The sequence below is a fragment of the Coregonus clupeaformis genome, chromosome 40 (genome assembly GCF_020615455.1).
Source record: "Coregonus clupeaformis isolate EN_2021a chromosome 40, ASM2061545v1, whole genome shotgun sequence".
Taxonomy (NCBI): Eukaryota; Metazoa; Chordata; class Actinopteri; order Salmoniformes; family Salmonidae; genus Coregonus; species Coregonus clupeaformis.
Window position 1 is genome coordinate 11,891,044 of NC_059231.1, and position 16,209 is coordinate 11,907,252.

At 45.9% G+C, this 16,209-nt stretch overlaps 1 protein-coding gene and 1 non-coding gene across 3 annotated transcripts in view; both read left to right on the plus strand.

Annotated features, from left to right (window-relative positions):
- Window positions 1–16,209, plus strand: part of LOC121555201 (integrin alpha-V) — a 90,487-nt gene that overhangs the window by 52,202 nt on the left and 22,076 nt on the right. For both annotated transcript variants that reach the window (XM_045212078.1, XM_041869044.2), the window contains exons 14-17: window positions 1,581–1,626; window positions 2,873–2,980; window positions 3,900–3,955; window positions 12,418–12,572. In XM_045212078.1, the coding sequence (XP_045068013.1) occupies window positions 1,581–1,626; window positions 2,873–2,980; window positions 3,900–3,955; window positions 12,418–12,572 (365 nt within the window). The remainder of the gene's footprint in view (window positions 1–1,580; window positions 1,627–2,872; window positions 2,981–3,899; window positions 3,956–12,417; window positions 12,573–16,209) is intronic.
- trnap-ugg lies at window positions 12,612–12,687 on the plus strand. The gene has a single exon. It is a non-coding gene; the product is annotated as a tRNA-Pro (tRNA).

Genomic DNA, 16,209 nt, shown 5'->3' on the forward strand with positions numbered 1-16,209 from the left:
CATACTAGATCATATAGTCAGGTATTTTCATACTAGAATGGATACCCAGGTAGTTTGATACTAGATGGATACCCAGACTTAGTTACGGGAGGTTGGAGTGTTGTTGAAAAACGTGAGTTCTGTTCTGCTAGTATTTTCCTGGGTTTGTGGTTACTGAATGCTTACAGATTGGCCCTTACTTAGCTTGACTGTGGCTATTACAGAGCTTGTTGCTTGGTAACCCTGCTGCCATTGTACTGATGTTTTTCTCTCCCCTCTCCCCCTTCTTTGCCCTCTCTCTCTCTTCTCTACCTCTCTCTCTCTCCCCTTCTCTACATCTCTCTCTCTCCCCCTTCTCTATCTCTCTCTCTCTCTCTCTCTCTCTCTCTCTCTCTCTCTCTCTCTCTCTCTCTCTCTCTCTCTCTCTCTCTCTCTCTCTCTCTCTCTCTCTCTCTCTCTCTCTCTCTCTCTCTCTCTCTCTCTCTCTCTCTCTCTCTCTCTCTCTCTCTCTCTCTCTCTCTCTCTCTCTCTCTCTCTCTCTCTCTCTCTCTCTCTCTCTCTCTCTCTCTCTCTCTCTCTCTCTCTCTCTCTCTCTCTCTCTCTCTCCCTCTCTACCTCTCTACCTCTCTACCTCTCTACCTCTCTCTCTCTCTCTCTCTCTCTCTCTCTCTCCCCTCTCTCTCTCTCTCTCTCTCTGTCTCTCTCTCTCTCTCCCTTCTCTACCTCTCTCTCACCCTTATCCCCCTTCTCTACCTCTTTCTCTCTCTCTCTCTCTCTCTCTCTCTCTCCCTTCTCTCTCTCTCTCTCTCCCTTCTCTACCTCTCTCTCACCCTTATCCCCCCTCTCTCTCTCTCTCTCTCTCTCTCTCTCTCTCTCTCTCTCTCTCTCTCTCTCTCTCTCTCTCTCTTCTCTACCTCTCTCTCTCTCTCTCCCTTCTCTCTCTCTCTCCCCTTCTCTCTCTCTCTCTCTCTCTCTCTCCCTCTCTCTCTCTCTCTCTCTCTCTCTCTCTCTCTCTCTCTCTCTCTCTCTCTCTCACCCTTATCCCCCTTCTCTCACCCCTCTCTCTCTCTCTCTCTCCCTTCTCTCTCTCTCTCTCTCTCTCTCTCTCTGTCTCTCTCTCTCCCTTCTCTACCTCTCTCTCACCCTTATCCCCCTTCTCTACCTCTTTCTCTCTCTCTCTCTCTCTCCCTTCTCTCTCTCTCTCTCTCTCTCTCTCTCTCTCTCTCTCTCTCTCTCCCTTCCCTCTCTCTCTCTCTCCCTTCTCTCTCTCTCTCTCTCTCTCTCTCTCTCTCTCTCTCTCTCTCTCTCTCTCTCTCTCTCTCTCTACCTCTCTCTCTCTCTCTCTCTCTCTCTCTCTCTCTCTCCCCCTCTCTCTCTCTCTCTCTCTGTTCTCTCTCTCTCCCTTCTCCCTCTCTCTCTCTCTCTCTCTCTCTCTCCCTCTCTCTCTCTCTCTCTCTCCCTTCTCTCTCTCTCTCTCTCTCTCTCTCTCTCTCTCTCTCTCTCTCTCTCTCTCTCTCTCTCTCTCTCTCTCTCTCTCTCTCTCTCTCTCTCTCTCTCTCTCTCTTCTCCCCTCTCTCTCTCTCTCTGTTTCTCCACCACAGACTTAATAGTCGGTGTATTTGGTGCAGACAAAGCCGTTCTATACAGGTACAGTAGTGGTGCAGACAAAGCCGTTCTATACAGGTACAGTAGTGGTGCAGACAAAGCCGTTCTATACAGGTGCAGTAGTGGTGCAGACAAAGCCGTTCTATACAGGTGCAGTAGTGGTGCAGACAAAGCCGTTCTATAGTGGTGCAGACAAAGCCGTTCTATACAGGTACAGTAGGGGTGCAGACAAAGCCGTTCTATACAGGTACAGTAGTGGTGCAGACAAAGCCGTTCTATACAGGTGCAGTAGTGGTGCAGACAAAGCCGTTCTATACAGATGCAGTAGTGGTGCAGACAAAGCCGTTCTATACAGGTACAGTAGTGGTGCAGACAAAGCCGTTCTGTACAGGTGCAGACAAAGCCGTTCTATACAGGTACAGTAGTGGTGCAGACAAAGCCGTTCTATACAGGTGCAGTAGTGGTGCAGACAAAGCCGTTCTATACAGGTACAGTAGTGGTGCAGACAAAGCCGTTCTATACAGGTGCAGTAGTGGTGCAGACAAAGCCGTTCTATACAGGTGCAGTAGTGGTGCAGACAAAGCCGTTCTATACAGGTGCAGTAGTGCTGCAGACAAAGCCGTTCTATACAGGTGCAGTAGTGGTGCAGACAAAGCCGTTCTATACAGGTGCAGTAGTGGTGCAGACAAAGCTGTTCTATACAGGTGCAGACAAAGCTGTTCTATACAGGTACAGTAGTGGTGCAGACAAAGCCGTTCTATACAGGTGCAGACAAAGCCGTTCTATACAGGTGCAGTAGTGGTGCAGGCAAAGTCGTTCTATACAGGTGCAGACAAAGCCGTTCTATACAGGTGCAGTAGTGGTGTGGTTTCCTTTCTTTGATGTTCCACATGCCTTCGATGTACCGTACTTTATGATCCAGCCCACCTAAACTATCCAAGGTGTTTTTGTTTAATCTAAAGTATCCCACATGGTTTATATGCAATTAGTGGCACATTAAGCCTTAATAATGGTTTCTCATTTAAGAGAGCAGAGCTGCGCTGCTAGAAGTCTTTCAACAATAAGGTGTTAAGACAGCAACGCCACACGTCTGATATTTTCCAGTTTAGGTTGCTCTTTTATTGAAAAAGCTTTATCAGAGCTGCTCCCTGTGCGGTTGTCAGATGTTGACCTGTCACTGGTGAGGTCTGACCTCAACACAGTGAGACCTTAGTCTTTATTGAAGCTCTCTGATGTTGACTTGAGGTCCCCCTGTGCTCACTGTTCTGGTCTGACCTCTGACCCCCAGGGCCCGGCCGGTCATCAGCGTTAACGCCACCCTGGACATCAGCCCTCAGATCCTCAACCCAGAGGAAATGACCTGCAAACTGCCTGACGCTGACACTCAAGTGTCCTGGTGAGTAATCTAATTAGGTTTTCACTAGTTAAATAGAGAAGATATGGATGTCTGTGTGCGATGCATGGTCCATATCAGGGACTGCATTGATGGGGGGGGGAGGGGTGGTTCTTCATTGAAGACAGCGATTATGGACATATTGTATTGGAAAGCTACACATGCAAGCCTCTGTAACATGCAGACAGACTTCCTCTCTAGGGTCTGGTCACGTCATGTTTAACTGTCAGACAGACTTCCTCTCTAGGGTCTGGTCACGTCATGTTAAACTGTCAGAAAGACTTCCTCTCTAGGGTCTGGGAACGTCATGTTTAACTGTCAGACAGACACAGACTTCCTCTCTAGGGTCTGGTAACGTCATGTTTAACTGTCAGACAGACAGAGCTGATGTAAGAACATGCAACATGTTTATCTGGTTACCGTTTGGTGCTGTATGCTTGTTTTGAGGACTGTAGAGAACACTGTAGCCTGTGCTTTAGAGTTGAATCTGATTCGTTTTCAGTGTTTTGAGAACTGTAGAGAACTCTATAGCCTGTGCTTTGGAGTTGAATCTGATTAGTTTTCAGTGTTTTGAGAACTGTAGAGAACTCTATAGCCTGTGCTTTGGAGTTGAATCTGATTCGTTTTCAGTGTTTTGAGAACTGTAGAGAACTCTATAGCCTGTGCTTTGGAGTTGAATCTGATTCGTTTTCAGTGTTTTGAGAACTGTAGAGAACTCTATAGCCTGTGCTTTGGAGTTGAATCTGATTCGTTTTCAGTGTTTTGAGAACTGTAGAGAACTCTATAGCCTGTGCTTTAGAGTTGAATCTGATTCGTTTTCAGTGTTTTGAGAACTGTAGAGAACACTATAGCCTGTGCTTTGGAGTTGAATCTGATTCGTCTTCAGTGTTTTTTGGTCACATTTTGTTTTGTCTCCCCTCAGTTTCAAAGTGAAGTACTGTCTTAAGGCGAGTGGGAGAGGCGCACCAGCCTCACTGAGTAAGTATCTGAAGGATATCTACTACCACCCTACACTACGTTGCATCCCTACGGGGCGTTGCTACTCAACAAACACTACTCTGAGATGAAGTGTTACAGCGTTTGCCCCCTATCCTGTCGACAAGCTGTGCTCTCAGAGAACTCCTGTTAGATCACAAAACACAGCTATCTGGCTGGCCATCTACTTCTTATGTCCCAAATGGCACCCTATTCCCTACGTAGTGCACTACTTTTGACCAGAGCCCTATGAACCCTGGTCAAAAGTAGTGCACTATAAAGGGAATAGGGTGCCACGTAGGATGCATAAAGTAGCTACAGCACCACAGCTCACTTCTGAGTCTCTGTATAGACATCCTGTCTGGCTGTACCCAGCCTGTTACCCAGCCTGTTAGAGTATAGCTTCGGGCTAGCAGTGCAGCCTGTTAGAGTATAGCTTCGGGCTAGCAGTGCAGCCTGTTAGAGTATAGCTTCAGGCTAGCAGTGCAGCCTGTTAGAGTATAGCTTCGGGCTAGCAGTGCAGCCTGTTAGAGTATAGCTTCAGGCTAGCAGTGCAGCCTGTTAGAGTATAGCTTCAGGCTAGCAGTGCAGCCTGTTAGAGTATAGCTTCAGGCTAGCAGTGCAGCCTGTTAGAGTATAGCTTCAGGCTAGCAGTGCAGCCTGTTAGAGTATAGCTTCGGGCTAGCAGTGCAGCCTGTTAGAGTATAGCTTCAGGCTAGCAGAGCAGCCTGTTAGATTATAGCTTCAGGCTAGCAGTGCAGCCTGTTAGAGTATAGCTTCAGGCTAGCAGTGCAGCCTGTTAGAGTATAGCTTCAGGCTAGCAGTGCAGCCTGTTAGAGTATAGCTTCAGGCTAGCAGAGCAGCCTGTTAGATTATAGCTTCGGGCTAGCAGTGCAGCCTGTTAGATTATAGCTTCAGGCTAGCAGTGCAGCCTGTTAGATTATAGCTTCAGGCTAGCAGAGCAGCCTGTTAGAGTATAGCTTCAGGCTAGCAGTGCAGCCTGTTAGAGTATAGCTTCAGGCTATCAGTGCAGCCTGTTAGAGTATAGCTTCAGGCTAGCAGTGCAGCCTGTTAGAGTATAGCTTCAGGCTAGCAGAGCAGCCTGTTAGATTATAGCTTCAGGCTAGCAGTGCAGCCTGTTAGATTATAGCTTCAGGCTAGCAGAGCAGCCTGTTAGATTATAGCTTCAGGCTAGCAGTGCAGCCTGTTAGATTATAGCTTCGGGCTAGCAGTGCAGCCTGTTAGATTATAGCTTCAGGCTAGCAGTGCAGCCTGTTAGAGTATAGCTTCAGGCTAGCAGAGCAGCCTGTTAGAGTATAGCTTCAGGCTAGCAGTGCAGCCTGTTAGAGTATAGCTTCAGGCTAGCAGTGCAGCCTGTTAGAGTATAGCTTCAGGCTAGCAGTGCAGCCTGTTAGAGTATAGCTTCAGGCTAACAGTGCAGCCTGTTAGAGTATAGCTTCGGGCTAGCAGTGCAGCCTGTTAGAGTATAGCTTCAGGCTAGCAGAGCAGCCTGTTAGATTATAGCTTCAGGCTAGCAGTGCAGCCTGTTAAGAGTATAGCTTCAGGCTAGCAGTGCAGCCTGTTAGAGTATAGCTTCAGGCTAGCAGTGCAGCCTGTTAGAGTATAGCTTCAGGCTAGCAGAGCAGCCTGTTAGATTATAGCTTCGGGCTAGCAGTGCAGCCTGTTAGATTATAGCTTCAGGCTAGCAGTGCAGCCTGTTAGATTATAGCTTCAGGCTAGCAGAGCAGCCTGTTAGATTATAGCTTCAGGCTAGCAGTGCAGCCTGTTAGATTATAGCTTCAGGCTAGCAGAGCAGCCTGTTAGATTATAGCTTCAGGCTAGCAGTGCAGCCTGTTAGATTATAGCTTCGGGCTAGCAGTGCAGCCTGTTAGATTATAGCTTCAGGCTAGCAGTGCAGCCTGTTAGATTATAGCTTCAGGCTAGCAGAGCAGCCTGTTAGATTATAGCTTCAGGCTAGCAGAGCAGCCTGTTAGATTATAGCTTCGGGCTAGCAGTGCAGCCTGTTAGAGTATAGCTTCAGGCTAGCAGTGCAGCCTGTTAGATTATAGCTTCAGGCTAGCAGTGCAGCCTGTTAGATTATAGCTTCAGGCTAGCAGAGCAGCCTGTTAGATTATAGCTTCAGGCTAGCAGAGCAGCCTGTTAGATTATAGCTTCAGGCTAGCAGTGCAGCCTGTTAGATTATAGCTTCAGGCTAGCAGAGCAGCCTGTTAGAGTATAGCTTCAGGCTAGCAGAGCAGCCTGTTAGAGTATAGCTTCAGGCTAGCAGTGCAGCCTGTTAGAGTATAGCTTCAGGCTAGCAGTGCAGCCTGTTAGAGTATAGCTTCGGGCTAGCAGTGCAGCCTGTTAGAGTATAGCTTCAGGCTAGCAGTGCAGCCTGTTAGAGTATAGCTACGGGCTAGCAGTGCAGCCTGTTAGAGTATAGCTTCAGGCTAGCAGTGCAGCCTGTTAGAGTATAGCTTCAGGATAGCAGTGCAGCCTGTTAGAGTATAGCTTCAGGCTAGCAGTGCAGCCTGTTAGAGTATAGCTTCAGGCTAGCAGAGCAGCCTGTTAGAGTATAGCTTCAGGCTAGCAGTGCAGCCTGTTAGAGTAGAGCTTCAGGCTATCAGTGCAGCCTGTTAGATTATAGCTTCAGGCTAGCAGTGCAGCCTGTTAGAGCATAGCTTCAGGCTAGCAGTGCAGCCTGTTAGAGTAGAGCTTCAGGCTAGCAGTGCAGCCTGTTAGATTATAGCTTCAGGCTAGCAGAGCAGCCTGTTAGAGTATAGCTTCAGGCTAGCAGTGCAGCCTGTTAGAGTAGAGCTTCAGGCTATCAGTGCAGCCTGTTAGATTATAGCTTCAGGCTAGCAGTGCAGCCTGTTAGAGCATAGCTTCAGGCTAGCAGTGCAGCCTGTTAGAGTATAGCTTCGGGCTAGCAGTGCAGCCTGTTAGAGTATAGCTTCGGGCTAGCAGTGCAGCCTGTTAGAGCATAGCTTCAGGCTAGCAGAGTGAGCTCAGCTCAGTTCCCATTAAGACAGCCTGCTGGTTTTGAAAGGCCTCCATCCGGCCTTACATCAGTTACATGCCACCATGCTCTGCCAGCCTGTCTGTCTCTGTGTGTGTGTTATGGCTCCCAGACCTGGGTTTTGCAACGGAAATGAAAACAGGCATTTATTATTGAACAAGTTCAGGTTGTCCCTCCCTACTTCAGTCTGTTTTTGGTCCGTCTGGGGCCTAATTAATAGGACCCAGTGCTGCATGGGAGACCACAGACGACGCTCCCAATTCATTATTTCTCTCTGGGCCTTTGAACTTCTCCGCTCATGTCCCCTTGACTCCCCTCTAATGGGTTTCAGGAAACTAGAAATGTCTTATTCTAATAGTTACTGTTGCATGAAGCTAGACGGACAGATAGCTGTGTTTTATGGTCTGAAAGGAGAAGCTAGAGGGACAGATAGCTGTGTTTTGTGGTTTAAAAGGAGAGTTCTCTGTAAGTAGCCTATACGGCTCGAATTTTACATTTTTTTTTTTTACATTTTAGTCATTTAGCAGACACTCTTATCCAGAGCGACTTACAGTTTAGTGAGTGCATACATTATTTATTTTTTATACTGGCCCCCCCGTGGGAATCAAACCCACAACCCTGGCGTTGCAAACGCCATGCTCTACCAACTGAGCTACGTCCCTTGCGTACAGTGGAGATGTAAACTCTGTATTTGAGCTATTTGTCCATCTTATCTGGAAATGATGTTGATCTAAGACCGCACTCAACAAGCAATATAGGACTATAAGCAAACAAGAAAATACTCATCCAGAGGCGGTGCTCCTAGTGGCCGGTGATTTTAATGCAGGGAAACTGAAATCCGTCTTACCTCATTTCTACCAGCATGTCACCTGTGTAACTAGAGGCAAAAAACTATAGATCACCTACTCCTCCCACAGGAACGCATACAAAGCCCTTCCTCACCCTCCATTTGGCAAATATGATTCCTGCTTACAAGCAAAAACTCAAACAGGAAATGCCAGTGACACGCTCAATACGGAAATGGTCCGATGAAGTGGATGCTAAGCTACAGGACTGTTTCGCTAGCACAGACTGGAATATGTTTCAGGATTCATCTGATAACATTGAGTTTACCACATCAGTCACCAGCTTCATTAATAAGTGCATCAACGACATCGTCCCCACAGTGACCGTACGTACATATCCCAACCAGAAGCAATGGATTACAGGCAACATCCGCACTGAGCTAAAGACTAGAGCTGCCACTTTCAAGGAGTGGGACACTAAGAAATCCCGCTACGCCCTCTGACGAACCATCAAACAGGCAAAGTATCAATACAGGACTAAGATCTAATCCTACTACACCGGCTCTGACGCTCGTCAGATGTGGCAGGGCTTGCAAACTATCACGGATTACAAAGAGAAACCCAGCCGCGAGCTGCCCAGTGATGTGAGACTACCAGACGAGATAAATGCCTTCTATGCTCGCTTTGAGGCAACCAACACTGAACCATGCATGAGAGCACCAGCTGTTTCGGACAACTGTGTGATCACGCTCTCCATAGCCGATGTGAGTAAGACCTTTAAACAGGTTAACATTCACAAGGTTGCAGGGCCAGACGGATTACCAGGACGCGTACTCTGAGCATGCGCTGACCAACTGGCAAGTGTCTTCGCTGACATTTTCAACCTCTTCCTGACCCAGTCTGTAATACCTACATGCTTCAAGCACACCACCATTGTCCCTGTGCGCAAGAACACCAAGGTAACCTGTCTAAATGGCTATCACCCTGTAGCACTCAAATTTGTAGCCATGAAAGGCTTTGAAAGGCTGGTCATGGCTCACATCAACACCATCATCCCAGACACCCTGGATCCACCCACAACCAGAATGAACATTTCTTTGCACTTTGCTAGTAAAAACAAAAGACAGGAACAACACACCCAGATTCTAATCTAATCAAATCGATGTATCTATTCGCCACCCTTCCTTCAAAATAACCCCGTTTCCCTGTAACAGTAAATCCATAGCACTTCCAGTACAATATAACATATACAAATTCATAGCTCTTCATGAAGTCTTGAAACATGACCATTTAATTCACAGTAACATTCATTTAGTTGATTTCACGTTTTCATCTGTCTTTACAACTCCAACAGTGTCCATGCTCCCAGGGTTCTATGGGAATGTCCCTAACCAGAGAAAACTATAGATAAGATATGTTTGAGCCCTGTGATAGCCCACAAATGGTCAGCCATCCAAACAATGTCATAAATGGTGATTGAGCCATCACGCTGGGCCTTGGCGCCTGCAAGTCTTCAGTCACCAGTATCACCTTCTCTCATTCTTCCACTACACTCCCAGGTGTAGACAACACATCCGCCACGCTTAACCTCAACACAGGGCCCCTCAGGGGTGCGTGCTTAGTCCCGTCCTGTACTCCCTGTATACCCATGACTGCAACACCATCATTAAGTTTGCCGACGATACAAGGGTGGTAGGCCTGATCACCAACGAGACAGCCTATAGGGAGGAGGTCAGAGACCTGGCAGTGTGGTGCCAGGACCACAACCTCTTCCTCAACATTAGTAAGACAAAGGAGCTGATCGTGGGCTACAGGAAACGGAGGGCTGAGCACGCCCCCATTCACATCGACAGGGCTGTAGTGGAGCGGGTCGAGAGCTTCAAATTCCTCGGTGTCCAGGATCTATCATGGTCCAAACACACCAACACAGTCATTTTTTTATTTGTTTTTTTCAGTATATTTTCATATCTTCTTTTTTATATATATATATATATTTTTTTTGTCATTTAGCAGACGCTCTTATCCAGAGCGACTTACAGGCGCAATTAGGGTTAAGTGCCTTGCTCAAGGGCACATCGACAGATTTTTCACCTAGTCGGCTCGGGGATTAGAACCAGCGACCTTTCGGTTACTGGCACAACGCTCTTACCCACTAAGCTGCCTGCCGCCCCATGTCATGAAGAGGGCATGAAGAGGGCATGACAACACCTCCTCCCCCTCAGTAGGCTGAAAAGATTTGGCATGGGCACTCAGATCCTCAAAACGTTCTACAGCTGCATCATTGACAGCATCTTGACTGGCTGCATCACCGCTTGGTATGGCAACTGCTTGGCGTCCAACCGCAAGGCGCTACAGAGGGTAGTGTGTACGGCCCAGTACATCGCTGGGGCCGAGCTCCCTGCCATCAAAGGAAGGCCCTAAAAATGGTCAAAGACTCCAGCCACCCAAGTCATAGACTGTTCTCTCTGCTACCACACGGCGAACCGTACCGATGCACCAAGTCGGGAACCAACAGGACCTTGAACAGCTTCTAGCCCTGAGCCATAAGACTGCTAAATAGTTAGTTAAATAGTTAAAGGGATACTTCTCTGTACAGAGAGACATAAAAATGGTGTCCACAAGTTCATCTGACTCTGGGGAAGTGGATAAAGGGCCTCATTGCCAACATCCCAAAGTATCCCTTTAACCAAATAGCTACCCGGAATATCTGCATTGACCCTTTTTGCACAAACTTTTTTACTCATCACATACTCTGCTGCTACTGTTTACTATCTATCCTGTTGCATAGTCACTTTATTCCTATTTATAAACTCAGCAAAAAAAGAAACGTCCCTTTTTCAGGACCCTGTCTTTCAAAGATAATTCGTAAAAATCCAAATAACTTCACAGATCTTAATTATAAAAGGTTTAAACACTGTTTCCCATGCTTGTTCAATGAACCATAAACAATTAATGAACATGCACCTGTGGAACGGTCGTTAAGACACTAACAGCTTACAGATGGTAGGCAATTAAGGTCACAGTTATGAAAACTTATGACACTAAAGAGGCCTTTCTACTGACTCTGAAAAACACAAAAAGAAAGATGCCCAGGATTCCTGCTCATCTGCGTGAACATGCCTTAGGCATGCTGCAAGGAGGCATGAGGACTGCAGATGTTGCCAGGGCAATACATGGCAATGTTCGTACTGTGAGACACCTAAGACAGCGGTACAGGGAGACAGGACGGACAGCTGATCGTCCTCGCAGTGGCAGACCGCCTGCACAGGATCGGTACATCCGAACATCACACCTGCGGGACAGGTACAGGATGACAACAACAACTGCCCGAGTTACGCCAGGAACGCACAATCCCTCCATCAGTGCTCAGACTGTCCGCAATAGACTGAGAGAGGCTGGACTGAGGGCTTGTAGGCCTGTTGTAAGGCAGGTCCTCACCAGACATCACCGGCAACAACGTCGCCTATGGGCTCAAACCCACCGTCGCTGGACCAGACAGGACTGGCAAAAAGTGCTCTTCACCGACGAGTCGCGGTTTTGTCTCACCAGGGGTGATGGTCGGATTCGTGTTTATCGTCGAAGGAATGAGCTTTACACCGAGGCCTGTACTCTGGAGCGGGATCGATTTGGAGGTGGAGGGTCCGTCATGGTCTGGGGCGGTGTGTCACAGCATCATCGGACTGAGCTTGTTGTCATTGCAGGCAATCTCAACGCTGTGCGTTACAGGGAAGACATCCTCCTCCCTCATGTGGTACCCTTCCTGCAGGCTCATCCTGACATGACCCTCCAGCATGACAATGCCACCAGCCATACTGCTCGTTCTGTGCGTGATTTCCTGCAAGACAGGAATGTCAGTGTTCTGCCATGGCCAACGAAGAGCACAGATCTCAATCCCATTGAGCACTTCTGGGACCTGTTGGATCGGAGGGTGAGGGCTAGGGCCATTCCCCCCAGAAATGTCTGGGAACTTGCAGGTGCCTTGGTGGAAGTGTGGGGTAACATCTCACAGCAAGAACTGGCAAATATTGTGCAGTCCATGAGGAGGAGATGCACTGCTGTACTTAATGCAGTTGGTGGCCACAGCAGATACTGACTGTTACATTTGATACTTTGTTCAGGGACACATTATTCCATTTCTGTTAGTCACATGTCTGTGGAACTTGTTCAGTTTATGTCTCAGTTGTTGAATCTTGTTATGTTCATACAAATATTTACACATGATAAGTTTGCTGAAAATAAACGCAGTTGACAGTTAGAGGACGTTTCTTTTTTTGCTGAGTTCTACCACAATTACCTTGGTACCCCTGCACATCGACTCGGTACTGGTAACCCGTGTATATAGCCAAATTATCGTTACTCATTGTGTATTTAATATTACTTTTATTATTACGTGTTATTACTTTTCAATTATTTCTCTATTTTCTTTCTCTCTGCATTGTTGGGATGGGCCCGTAAGGAAGCCTATCACCTGTTAGTCTACACCCTGTTGATACGAAGCATGTGACAAATAAAATTAGATTAGATTTTGTCTTTCGGAAATGAGTAATTCCCCTGAAGTCATTGCTTATATCACACTAGTGCCATGAATGTAAAACTAGCTCTCAGTGACTGTGTGTCACTAACCAGGCCTCATGTTTGCCGTCTGTCTGTGTCCTTGTCAGAGTTCCAGGTTCACCTTGTCCTGGACAGACTCAAACACAAGGGGGCGACAAAGAGAGTTCTGTTCCTCCACAGCAAGACGTCCCAGTACACCAAGAACATGACGGTCAGCAACGGCCAAGGACCAGCCTGCGAGGAGCAGGAAGCCTTCCTCATAGTGAGTTACTATTGTTAAGTATTGCTCTAGGCCACAGGTGTCCTCCGTGTAGCTCAGTTGGTAGAGCATGGCGCTTGGAACGCCAGGGTTGTGGGTTCGATGCCCACGGGGGACCAGTATAAAAAATGTATGCACTCACTAACTTTAAGTCGCTCTGGATAGGAGCGTCTGCTAAAATTACTAAAATGTGTCAAACTCATTCCACAGAGGGCCGAATGTCTGTGGGTCTTTGCTTGTCCTTGATTGATTAATTATGGTCACTAATTAGTAAGGAATTCCCCTCACCTGGTTGAATAGGACTTAATTGAAAGGAAAAACCTGCAGACACTTGGCCCTCCATGGAATGAGTTTGACAACCCCTGCTGTAGTCCTTCCTTATAGTGATGCTGAGCGATAGACTGTTTTATTGTCCTGTGTGCATGTGTTCATGGAATGTGTTGAGCACTCTAATACCCTTTACACAGTACTGAGCTGCACTATGTTGGCCTGGCCCAAGGTCGAGCAGCACTATGTTGGCCTGGCCCAAGGTCGAGCTGCACTATGTTGGCCTGGCCCAAGGTCGAGCTGCACTATGTTGGCCTGGCCCAAGGTCGAGCTGCACTATGTTGGCCTGGCCCAAGGTCGAGCTGCACTATGTTGGCGTGGCCCAAGGTCGAGCTGCACTATGTTGGCCTGGCCCAAGGTCGAGCTGCACTATGTTGGCCTGGCCCAAGGTCGAGCTGCACTATGTTGGCCTGGCCCAAGGTCGAGCTGCACTATGTTGGCCTGGCCCAAGGTCGAGCTGCACTATGTTGGCCTGGCCCAAGGTCGAGCTGCACTATGTTGGCCTGGCCCAAGGTCGAGCTGCACTATGTTGGCCTGTCCCGTAGTTACTCTAGCCATAATGGAGAGGACAATGTGAAAGAACATAGCTGTGACAGGACAGTATGATTCTGGTTGGCATGACTCCTACATTTACAGCTTCACTGATTTGTTTACTGTTTACTTCACTTTTACTAAACCCTACTAGGGATGGTCATGAGTAATTGAGTACTCGAACGGACATCAAAACTCAAACTTTAACCAGAGATTAAAAAAATAAATAATAATTCTAAGCTATTTGGTGGAATTCCCCACATCAGTACACCACCAGCCTGTACCGTTGACACCAGGCAGGATGGGGCCATGGACTCATGCTGCTTATGCCAAATCCTGACTCTGCCATGAGCATGACGTAACAGCATTCATCGGACCAGGCAATGTTTTTCCACTGGAGCCGCTTCTTCTTGTTTTTAGCTGATAGGAGTGGAACCCGGTGTGGTCATCTGCTGCAATAGCCCCATCCGTGACAAGGATCGACAAGTTGTGCGTTCCGAGACGCCGTTCTGCACACCACTGTTGTACTTGCGCTGTTATTTGCCTCTTTGTGGCTCCGCCTGTTAGCTTGCATGATTCCTGCCATTTTCCTTTGACCTCTCTCGTCAACGAGCTGTTTTTGCCCCGTAGGACTGCCGCTGACTTGATGTTTTTTTTTGTTTGTTGAACCATTCTTTGTAAACCCTACACACTGTCACTCAGGAGGGCAGCCGTTTCTGAGATACTGGATCCGGCACGACTGGCGCTGACGATTATACCACGCTCAAAGTTGCTTAGGTCACTCGTTTTTTGCCCATTCTAACGTTCAATCAAACAGTAACTGAACGCCTCGATGCCTGTCTGCCTGAACGGGGTGGCGTACCTGATAAACTGTCCGGTGAGTGTGTGTTCCAATGACGAGCTGCAGTTTGGGAATAATTGCTTCCCGTCTATCTTCTTCTTGGGCTACTGTCACGCCCTGGCTCTGGGGACTCTTAATTGTTGAGCCAGGGTGTGTAGGTTCTCTGTTATAGTATTCTATGTTTTGTTCTAGATCATTTATATCTATGTTGGCCAGGGTGGTTCCCAATCAGAGGCAGCTGTAGCTCGTTGTCTCTGATTGGGGACCATACTTTGGCAGCCTGTTGGCATGTTACTTTGTGGGATCTTGTTCCGAAAGTTTTGTGTTGTAACCTAGGACTTCACGTATCGTTTGGTTTATTGTTTTGTATCGTGTATTAAGTACTATTAAAGAATGTACGCTTATCACGCTGCGCCTTGGTCCGCTTCATCTGTCGACGATCGTGACAGCTACTTTGCGAACTGCTAGTGCCATTAAGAAATGGTTAGCCTGGGCTATAACCCCCTTAAACATAGACAGGTTCCACACTGAAAATATGTAAAGGAAATATGTAAAAACATTAGTTTGATGAAGACAGAGAGATATTTTCATCAGAATCATTAAGCCTAGGCCTACTCACCAAAACAGATGTTGTGGCCGTAATTCATCACCAGACAGTGTTCGATGTGGAATTGTTCATCCATGTTGAAAATGATAAAGAACAGGCAGAATAAACCAAATTGAACGTCTGTATATATATATATATATATATATATATATATATATAAAAAATAAAAAAATTAAAAAAATGATTTTGGTTCGTAAACCTGAATTAATGTTCTTTAAACTCGCCAAACTGAGACCCGTTTCAAATTATCACTCTGAGAATAACTGTTCTATATTATTCTGTTAAATTACATCATGTTTTTTACATCTAAAAATATAAAATACGTATGTCTTGTCTGTGATAAGGGCTCAGGAAATAGGAGCGTATTGTCTGCTAAATTAACAAAACAAGTATATTCCATTGCAGCCACAGGATACAAGCAAGCACCATTACTGAAGTTACTGCCTTTTTGAAGATTGTGTTCCATGATATAATATAACCAGTTGATATTACAGATTGTGTTCCATGATATAATATAACCAGTTGATATTACAGATTGTGTTCCATGATATAATATAACCAGTTGATATTACAGATTGTGTTCCATGATATAATATAACCAGTTGATATTACAGATTGTGTTCCATGATATAATATAACCAGTTGATATTACAGATTGTGTTCCATGATATAATATAACCAGTTGATATTACAGATTGTGTTCCATGATATAATATAACCAGTTGATATTACAGATTGTGTTCCATGATATAATATAACCAGTTGATATTACAGATTGTGTTCCATGATATAATATAACCAGTTGATATTACAGATTGTGTTCCATGATATAATATAACCAGATGATATTACAGATTGTGTTCCATGATATAATATAACCAGTTGATATTACAGATTGTGTTCCATGATATAATATAACCAGTTGATATTACAGATTGTGTTCCATGATATAATATAACCAGTTGATATTACAGATTGTGTTCCATGATATAATATAACCAGTTGATATTACAGATTGTGTTCCATGATATAATATAACCAGTTGATATTACAGATTGTGTTCCATGATATAATATAACCAGTTGATATTACAGATTGTGTTCCATGATATAATATAACCAGTTGATATTACAGATTGTGTTCCACGATATAATATAACCAGTTGATATTACAGATTGTGTTCCACTATATAATATAACCAGTTGATATTACAGATTGTGTTCCATGATATAATATAACCAGTTGATATTACAGATTGTGTTCCATTATATAATATAACCAGTTAATATTACAGTTTCAATAGAATAATATTAAATGTCTCTGTGGGGAAGCAT